Below are 10427 nucleotides of genomic sequence, written 5' to 3' on the forward strand. Positions count from 1 at the left end.
CATATATATATAAAATAGATAAGCCCCTTAAAATGGAGCAGTGAGTCACAAACATGTCACCAACTTACTGCAGAGGTTAAGGGTCTACTTTGGAAGAGTTATGCCAAAATTGGTAAAAAAGGACTAGAAATAGCAGGAGCACATAAAAAAAAGGTTATTTTTCATTAAGATAGACCTCGAGTAGCCTCATACAGTGATGAAAATTTGTTCCTCTTAGGAGCAACAAGTGAAACAGTCTAAGTGACAAAAAGCAAATATTATCCCCACTTTTAGGTCGATCCCTATGGGGAAACTTTAAACCAAACAGCTCTGCTGGGCTAGAGAGATTATGCTGGGCTGGGGACCTGTACTCCATTTGTCATTTGAACATAGCACCTAGGAAGACAACTAGGACATCAAGAAGGCATCAGGTGAAAGGAGAGAGAGAGAGAGAAGGAAAACGGGATAGAAAAAATTAATCAGCAGAAGCAGGAAGGAGGATAGAAAGTGTACAGGAATCAGATGAAAGAGGAGAAAAGGAGGAAGAGCTCTTGGAATTATGTTGAGAAGTTCTTTTTACCATTGACTGTCAGGGCAGCTGTAGTCTGTTGATCTCCACACACACAGCTGTAATCACCAGCATCTGCCAAATCCAGATCCCGGATCACCAGCTCCACAAAGGGACCTTCCTGCTCTATTTGGTATTTTTCACTTGGCTTCAGGACCTTATTCCCCTTTCTCCACTCGACAGGGGCTGGTTTGCTCAGTTTACAGTGCAAAGTGACTGCCTCTCCCTCTGTAGCTTCCTTGTTCAACATTTCTTCTTGGAAGAGGATGGGCAAGGCTGAGGGATGCAATGTCAACAGAGAAGGAATCAGCACGAGATCAAAATCCCTGGAGAAATTCCAGATCCAGATCCAAGATCCAGATCAAAATTCCCTGGGGACATTCAAGGTCAGGCTGGATGAGGCTCTGAGTAGCTTGATCTAGTTGGAGATGTCCCTGCTTATGGCAGGGGGTTGGACTAGATGCCCTTTGGAGGTCCTTCCAGCCCAGATGTTCTATGATTCTATGAAATGAACTGGACTCTGTTGTGAGTTACTGGGCTGCAGTGTATACATTTAACCAAAAATGCCCTGCTGCTGGGTGGAGACAGTTGGAAGGGGGGTAAAACCTCCTGGAGAGAAATAAATGAAAGAAAATGCTCCACAACATCACCGTGCTGTCTCAAAGCGAAAAAAGCACCAGGGGATATTCTCTAACAGGGTGACTCTTTGGCACCACAGAGCAAGAAGGTGAAACCTGTGAGAAACCACACTGACCACGCTTGGGATGAGCAGCAAACATCAAAACTGTCCAACCTCCCAAACACGCTCAATTCGGGGCTTAAACAGGAGTAGGACGGTTACCGTTCACTTTCAAAGCAGCCGTCGTCTCCTGGTCTCCACAGACACAGGTATAGCTCCCAGCATCCCTCAAGTCAAGGTCTTGGATGATGAGCTGAAGGAAACACCCCTCCTGCCTCATCCTGTACTTGCTGCCTGGCAGCAGCTGGGTCCCGTCCTTGCTCCAGCGCACGCAGCCCGCGGGGTGGCTCAGCTCGCACTGCAGCGTGGCCGTCCCGCTCTCCGTCCCCTCCTCGTTCCTCAGCTCTTGTTTGAAACGGATGGGCAGGGCTGAGAGGTGCAGAAGGAAAAGGGGTTGCAGCTGAAAGCCCTGCCCTAGATATCTCGGGACTTATCGTAGGGCTTCGTGAGGTTTAGTCCCACACCCTGATCTTTAAACTCGTCCTTGGTTGGTTTTTTATGCGGCTGGGAACAAAAAGCTCTAGTGGATTGTTCTGTGGGAATCAGAGGAGGTGTGATCTTGATTGGGATCATGCAAACGAGTGGCAAACTCATCCTCATCGTTAGAGGTGATGGACCCACCGTAACAGAAAAGCCCAAGGAATCTGGTTTCCAAATCAGGAAAACACACATGCAGCTCAGCACCCTTCCCTTGAGGAGAGGTGAGAAGGCAAGACAGCACACAAACACAGCACTGGGCACAATGAGAGCTGGCCATGGATGGAGACTGGGGAAAGGGGCCACATGGCAACGAGTGGAAGGGTGAAACAAGCAGAAGTGGGACACAAGGTCAGTGTTGTGAGCGAGCACACAGGAGGTGGGAAGAGATGGACAAAAACATTCCAGAGTTTCACGGGTTATTTCTGACTTTTTACCATTCACTGATAAGGCTGCTGTGGTTTTTTGGTTCCCCACTACACATGTATAATCTCCAGCATCCTTTGGTTCCAGATCCTGGATCAGCAGCTCAGCCACTGTGCCCTCCTGCCTCATCCTGTACTTGTTACTTGGCCGGAGAAGAGCGTGCCCCTTCCTCCACTCCACGGGGGCCTCTCTGCTCAGCTGGCATCGCAGGGTGGCCGCCCCACCTTCCACAGCTTCCACGTTCTTCAGCTCCTCCTTGATGAGCACCGAGGCAGCTGAGGAATGAAGCGTTCTCATTTTACTCTCCTAGCATCGTTAGCCACTGGTGACCTCGTATGGGACTTCAAAACAAATGCTCTTGGCACAGCTAATAAGCTCTCACCTACCTGCACTTCCAAGACTCTACTGCCATTTACAAAAGCACACCATGAGTTTGGGAGGAAATAACAACAAAATCATGATTGCCCAATAATTACAATATCCAGGTGATTACCCTTCTGCTGCCCAAACGCTGGTGGGCACAGACGAGTGGAGAAGTTGCTGAGAAAGTGCAGAAGAGAACTGTTCATTCTGTAACAAAACGTGAGGGTGAGGCCCTTCTTACCTTCCAGCACCTGTCCAGAGCATGAAGCATCAGAGCTATTTCAGAAGCAAGGAAAGATATGTTATTATGAGGTATTTTTAATTGCTACCTTTTAGCCTGAAGTCCTAGAAAACAGAGAACACAATAGACCCAGCCAGAGCTGCCTTTTGGTTGTACCAATCCCTTTTTTCCCCTGAATTCTCACTATAAATCTGCAGGAAACAGCAGGACCATGGCAAGAACAACAACAAATGGTCATATGTTATCATCAGGTATTTTTAATTGTTACATTATTTAGCCTGAAGTCCTTGAAAACAGAGAACAGAATAGACCCAGCCAGAGCTGCCTTTTAGTTGTACCAATCCCTTTTTTCCCTGAATTCTCACTATAAATCTGCAGGAAACAGCAGGACCATGGCAAGAACAACAACAAATGGTCACAAGCAGGTGTCTTATTCCTACCATGGATTTTGACTTGGGCTGTGGTCTGCTGGTCTCCAGTGTCACAGGTGTATCTTCCCGCATCTTCTGGCTCTGCATTATGAATCACCAGCTCTGCCACTGTCCCCTTCTGCTTCATTTCATATTTGGCACTTGCCTGGAGCGTGGCTTCTCCTTTTTTCCACACCACGGTGGCATCAGCTTTTGTGAGCTCGCAGCGCAGGGAGACAGATTTCCCCTCCTCCATGGTCGTGTTCTCCAGGGCTTGCTTGAAAAGGACAGGCACGGCTAGAACACAGAACCAAGGACTTTTAGGACATGCCTTCTTGACCTGCTGTACACGTGCCCCATGAGAGCTGCCACCTCTTAAAACCAAAGAGCAGAGCAGCCCTGGTCTCCTTTGGCATCAGAGTGATTCTGCTCCGGAGCAGGAGGAAACTTCTCCCCCAGATTTTATCATCACACTCTGCATTCCTAGAGAATTTTCTCTCATCTTTCATAAGGACCTCCTCAAAGTCCTCCAGGCACCCAAATTCCCTGCTCCTGCAGGGCTCTGGGACATTATTCACGCCTTATATCTCTCTTGCTGCTACTTGTGCTGTACTACTAAAGGCATTGTATTTGTTTAAGGGCATTGGGGAGTGCAGGTGGCATCTGAGAGCCTTTAAAAAGGATGTTTGGGGGAGTTTGGGGGTCTAAACATTAATCAGTTGGCCACTTGCAATTTGCCAGGGGCTGGATTTGTGTTTCCATGTTCCTGGTGTCCATCTCTAACTCCAGTCTTAGTCATATAAAATAGCTGATGGGTCAGGAACTATGGAACAGAGAAAACAAATCCTCTACACTAATTTAGGGTGGGTTTTTTTGCCCAGGGGAAAGTTACAGATTTAAAATCCCAGATGCAAAATGTGAGATTACAGGAATGAAATATATACAGGTGCTTACCAGTATGCAACATTACCTTTCATTTCCACCTCTGAATTTATAGATGGAACTGCCACAGTGCTGTGGGGGGGTTTCTTTTAATAGAAATTCTATTAAGCAACCCATGAAGAAAGAGTGGGACTATATCCAGCTCTGCCTACCATTTACTTTCACCCGAGCAGTGGTCTTCAGTTCCCCAGCAGTGCAGGTGTAGTCCCCAGCATCTAGGGGTTGGACATCTCGAATAATGAGCTCTGCCACTGTCCCGTGCTGCTGGAACTCATACTTCTCACTGGCACAGAGAACAGTGTCTCCCTTCATCCACTTCACCAGGGTACCAGGTTTGCTGAGCTCACAGCTCAGCTTGACTTGTCTTCCTTCTTTAGCTTCTTCATTCTGGAGCTCTTTCTTGAATAGAACTGGTGCTTCTGAAAAAGAACATTGTGAAGGTTTAAGGAACCACGTGGATTGGAAATCACTTTTCCCTGTTTTGTTGCAGAGATAGGAAACCACAGGAATGGAGAAGCACTAGCAAACAGTGATCCTGACAACTCACTTCTGCTGCCAGCATGCAAAAAATATGTGAAACCATCTGATTATTTTCCTTTTAACCAATATCTGTACTTTTGGAGACATTTCTACTAGCACTGTTATTAACATTAGTGGCAGATGCTGCACTGCTACTAATGGCAGAAGACAACGTGTTGCAGATGGATGCTCAGAGCTGGACCACTGGCACAAAACACATAAAAACCTCCCTGAGGTCAACTCGCACATCACACAGAGGACACAGAAATGGCAAAGCACTTTCTGCCATGACCAGCACTATTGATTTCTCAAATAAACTCCCTCCCCCAGTGTATTTTTAGCCAACAGGAAGAGAGCCTTGAAGCCAGCACAGAGAGGAAAGCACAGCTCTGCATGAAAGGAGCCCTGGGGAGATTCCTGTGTGGGCTCTGCCACACACTGGGATTCAAAGCTTTGAGGTGAGCTAGTATAAGGAAAGCTCTTATTAGGGAAAAAAAAAAACTCAACAGAAGAGTTTTCCCCTCAAATAATTAAAAAAATTAATTTCTTTCAACCAATTTCTTCCTGGCTTCGGCTGTCTTATGAATATGCAAGTCAGCTGCTGATTTGTGATGCAGTTGTCAGGTGGCTATTGAAAAACTGCAGTTTCTTCTTCTGTTCCCTTTGTACCTCTGGTTTGGGACACAATGCACCTGATTCTCTTTCCTCCTCCCCTCTATTTTTGCCTTCTGTTGTTCTTAATAGATAAGGGAATTTCTTCTTTTGTGTCCCAAACCAGAGGTACAAGGGGAACAGTGCACCTGATTCTCTTTCCTCCTCCCCTCTATTTTTGCCTTCTGTTGTTCTTAATAGATAAGGGAAAGCTAAACCAGAGTAATGGGTTGTAGGCAACATTATGACTTGACTCTTTCACATCTACCAGTGATCTGAATCCATGTGTTTAAATCCTGCATCCACCCACACCCTTGAGTGAAGGGGAAAATGGGGCTGATGTGGAAGATTATAAATGAGGGGTTTTTCTAACAGAAAATCATTCTTCATCATGGGGGGGATTCAGGTCCTACTCAACACAGATTTTTTTTGTGTAATGGGGATGGGAGAGACATCCCAGAGAGATATAGAAAATTGAGCCCACAAAGCATCACCTCTCTTCATTACATCATCAAGGTCTTCTCTGTCCTTGCACAGCAGATCTGAGCCTTAAGTTGGCTTTGTGCTCTAGAGGAACCCTGTGAGCAGCTTCCCTTCCCTCTCCATGCTCTGAGATTCTGAATGACTATCCCACCGACTCCTCTAATGCAGGTGCAGCTCTGATCCTCCCTTCCCAAGAGTGTCCTGCCAGCTGCACACAGGACATCCACTGGTCAGGCTAAACACAACCTGTGCTGTTGACAACCTCCTTGTACCTGCCCAGACCTGCCTGGGTGAATGAGGAATTTTGCTCAAAGAGACTGATTTTACTCATCCTCACCCTCAGGCTGGGGCAGTTATAACCCAATTAAGAGCAATTATGATGTGGGTAATAGATGAGGCCAATTCTGACATGGCTCAGACCCAACACTTCTCTAACATATGTCATGCTTGTCTGACATGCTCAGGGGAGTTTACTAAAGCCTCAGGAGTCTAAGAGAACTTCTGCATCAGCTCAGACAACAGCCCTTTAGGTAGCACCTCCTGCCTCATCACAATCTTTGGGTGCATTCCAGTCTATAAATTGGGCTGCCCAAAGCAGTTACCCAGACAAAGGAGGGTGGATGAGCTCCCTCCTTGGAGAGAGCCAGCAGTGGAGATAGCTCCAGAAGGTCTTTCTCTGGATCACCTCTTGGATTGGGTGGATATCCTACGGAGTTCCTCTGCTGACCCATTGCTTTCTGCTCCACAGAGCTTAGGCACTTAACCTTCCCAGAGCTAAATAGTTTGAGAGGAAGGGTTTTCCTATTCCCCACTCTGTCACCTCTCTGGATGCTGTTCTGGATGACCTGATGAGAACCCCTCCTGCACTGTGGTGCAAAGACATGAGGCTCCTTGTCAATATAGTTCCACGTTTTTATCATTTCGATTTATTACTCCGCCCTCAGTGTTAGATGATGAGTTAGGACCCAAACCACCACTCCAGATGTTCTTACCCTTGACAGTAACAACAGCACTACTTTTAGCTGCTCCAGCCTCACACTCATATCTGCCACTGTCTCTTTCTTCTGCCCTGTGAATGACAAGCTTGGCTTCAAATCCCGACCGGCTGAGGTTATACTTGGAAGAATTCCTAAGGCTCTTCCCATCTTTGCACCACTTTACAGGGCTGTCTGATTTGGAGGTTTCACAGTGAAGGATCACATCCTCTCCCTCCGTGACTTCAGTATCAGCCAGCTCCTTTGTGAAGATGCAGGGCTCCTCTAGAATCACACAAAAACCATCTGAGATGTTTCAGAAGAGACGTGGCTTTTCAGAACACAAGTAATCAACAAGATTTACATTCGAGATTACTTGTCTCAAAACTACAAGTCAAGGTTAGTAACAAATAATTTGGTGCTCAGGACTATGAAGCCTTCAGGAAGGCACCACTCATGCCATCAAGTGTGGTTTAGTAAATGCCTAATGCCATCTGGGAGAACCTGAGAAGTCCACATCCCTGTTGAAGGACATAATACCTCGCTCTCCTTAAATAATACCTCTCCTTAAATAAGAACAAGGTGGAGGCACAACTTTCCTAAGCTCTTTTCCATGCAGGCTGGTTAGTTTGAGCCTCACAACTCAGTGTGGCAAAGTTAATTCTGCACAACGTGAGGTGCAACACAGATTTCTCAAAGCCAGTTATCTAGAACAGGCCTCATCTCATCAATATGAGCCTTCTAAAACCCAGGCAGATAGCTCACACTGGTCATGTTAGATGTCTTTGTATTTGCTGAAAGATGGCAGACACCTCCAGAGATCAGATAGTCACTTCCAAAACAGGCTATTAGAGGAGGTCAACTGCTCTCTGGATACACTTGTCTTTCTACACAGCTTGTAGAAGGAGCCTAAGGTAGATACCAACAGCTAAACTGGCCAAGGTAGATGTTATACCCCCTGGCTTAATGTTTTTTAATTCATTAAAATCCAATCAATCAGGAGACCCAAACCTGGGTTGGGTACTACAGCACCACATATGTTACCAACAGGAATCAGCCTTTTGCAAATAAGTCCTTTCTTTTGCCTTCAGAAGAAACTGGTTTTGCTTCTGCAGCATGGCAAAATTCCAAATTTGGGGAAAACCACAGTTCTTTTCAATAAAAGTGATTATTCTGAAAAGAATGAGAATATGATCTGACACAGTGGAGGCTGAGTAGATGAGGTGTTTAGGGACATGGTTTAGTGGTGGGCTTGGCAGTGCTGGGTCAGCTGTTGGACCTGATGATCTTAAAGGTCTTTTCCAACCGAAATGATGCTATGATTCAATTTTATGACTCTGTGCTTTACATCTCTGGGCAATGAGGAATATTTGTGTTTCCATTAAGAAACACCTCCCTGGTCCTGCACTCTGGGGCTGCCTGACATTCAGTTTTCCCCCTTGCTACAGAATTAGACTAACACTGAAGTTTTAACTCAGCTCAACTTTTCCAAATAAAACAATTCATTGTCCACGATGACCAGCAGAGAACACTCATAATGTTGCCTTTCAAACCATGAAAACTGAATTAAAAAGTTGATGGTTGCACCTTTTTATTCCCTTTCCCCCTTGAACTAACTGATTTCATTTATCACCACCCTATCAGCTCAGCTCAAGGAAAAATGGACGTGGCATTCAATGTACCATCACTACCTATAAAGTCCCCATCTAAGCCCCAATAAACTCTCTGAGAGTTGCCCAAGATTACAAAGAATTCATTCTCCAGCCCTAGCTTCATTAGATATTTAAGGCTATTCTTGAACATATACAGATACACATATGATGGGACTAATTTTTTAGCATTTTTGTTCTTTTTTTTCCACCTACCCACATTAACCCATACTTATTTCTATACATTCTTTCCTCTCCTGCAGTTTTTATGATTGATTTACCTTTAACAACCAAACTGGCAGTTGTTTTCTTATCACCAGCTTCAAATGTAATGACCCCCGAGTCCTTCAGTGAGAGTTTTTTCAACGTTAGCAAGTGATATCCACCAGGCTGAGACTGGATCTCATTAAGTTCATTGGTATGGAGTGGGGTTTTATCCAAAAACCACTGCACTTTGCTATAGTCTACAGGAGAGATTCTGCATTTGAACATGGCAGATTCTCCTTCTAACACAGTGACATCTTCCAGGTCTTCTGTTATTAGCACTTTCTGGCCTGAAAGGAACATAGATACATCAATTACTGGAACCTTCTGCTTCTAGAATGAAAATTGCTATGGAAAACACCAAGATTTCCCAAATATTTCATGAAAGAGCTATATTCACAATACAGAAGACTGAAACACAGTTCCCCTGGTATGGAACACAGAAACCATTCACAGAAAGATGGTATATACAGGACACACACCAAAAGAGGATGAGGACAGCTTGAAAGCATCAGAACACAGACAGCAGGACATGCAGCCAGAGCAATGAAAATTCAGTGTCATGAAGTTCCTCCTAATGGAGCTACCTGGGAAGGCTGAAAGGATGTGGCTCTGACAGCATCTCTAGGCAGCACTAAGCAGATGGTCCTTCCCATGACAAGCTCTCTATTTTTTCTAGAGCAAGTATAACTTGCTTCTTTGAGCAACCTTCTGTAGCTTTTGAGTAGAACCTTTGAGCTTAAGCCATCCATAAACACACTGAAAAGTGGAGAGAGTGTCTGGCTGCAGCTTTAGTGAATAGAAATAAAACAACAGCCCTGAAAACCTACCTGTTTAAATAAAAATAGACCTAACTATACACAAATAAAATAAGCTTATCACTGCATACAAAGATACATCTGATGTTGCTCCTGCTTACAAAACCAGTATGGGGTATTTTTACTTTTGACCTTTATGACAGAGAAGTATTTTTTTCACTCTGGAAAGCTGGTGCTAGAAACCCCACAGTGAATTCAGACAGCTCAGGCCCTGAGGCCATGGTGCAGATTAAGCACACTTCTTTGCTTCTCAGCGTTGCCCTAGCAGATGATCAGAGCTGGAGGAGTCTGGCTTTACCTCCTAATCTTCAATAACTAACTATAATAATGAAGGGGACACCATCACTGCATCTCCATGTGACTTTTCTTGATTTTTTTTTCTCCTATTCTCTTCACTGGTTCATCAATTTCAGCTCAAGGGTTTTGCCCAGAAGGGGCTCCAGCAAAGGAACTGAGAGGAACAGTAAGAACCAGACCTCTCTTCTTCCACTTCAACACTGCCCTGCTGTAGCAGTGGCCCCACAGCTCATTTACTGTCCTTAGCATCAGATAAAAGCTGCTGGGTTGTCCTCTTCATCTCTCAAGTGCAGAGGGACATTAAGTATTTACAGATTCCAGGACCACTCATTCACCCAGCCCCTCTAAGAAAGCACTACAGGAAAGAGGCATCTAGGGATAGGTCTTGGGAAGAGGGGCTGGAAAGCTGTCCAAGTGGAAAAGGACCTCTGGGTTCTGGTTGGCAGTCAGCTGAAGATGAGCCAGCATGTGCCCAGGTAGCCACGAAGGCCACCAGCATCCTGGCCTGGATCAGCACTGGTGTGGCCAGCAGGAGCAGGGCAGGGATTGTCCCCTGGACTGGGCACTGGGGAGGCTGCACCTCAAATCCTGGGGGCAGTTTTGGGCCCCTCACTCCCAGAAGGACCT

General features: G+C 45.5%; 1 protein-coding gene across 1 annotated transcript in view; it reads right to left on the reverse strand.

Moving 5' to 3' along the window:
- Positions 1–559: 559 nt before the first annotated feature.
- Positions 560–10427, reverse strand: part of LOC103780831 (obscurin-like) — a gene marked incomplete at both ends in the record, with an annotated part of 55859 nt that continues 45991 nt past the window's right edge. Inside the window, 7 exon segments of the mRNA XM_008948523.1 lie at positions 560–823; positions 1389–1655; positions 2201–2464; positions 3234–3500; positions 4298–4564; positions 6791–7057; positions 8703–8975. Of these exon segments, the coding sequence (XP_008946771.1) occupies positions 560–823; positions 1389–1655; positions 2201–2464; positions 3234–3500; positions 4298–4564; positions 6791–7057; positions 8703–8975 (1869 nt within the window).

Source organism: Merops nubicus, unplaced genomic scaffold (genome assembly GCF_000691845.1).
Source record: "Merops nubicus isolate BGI_N331 unplaced genomic scaffold, ASM69184v1 scaffold3831, whole genome shotgun sequence".
Classification (NCBI taxonomy): domain Eukaryota; kingdom Metazoa; phylum Chordata; class Aves; order Coraciiformes; family Meropidae; genus Merops; species Merops nubicus.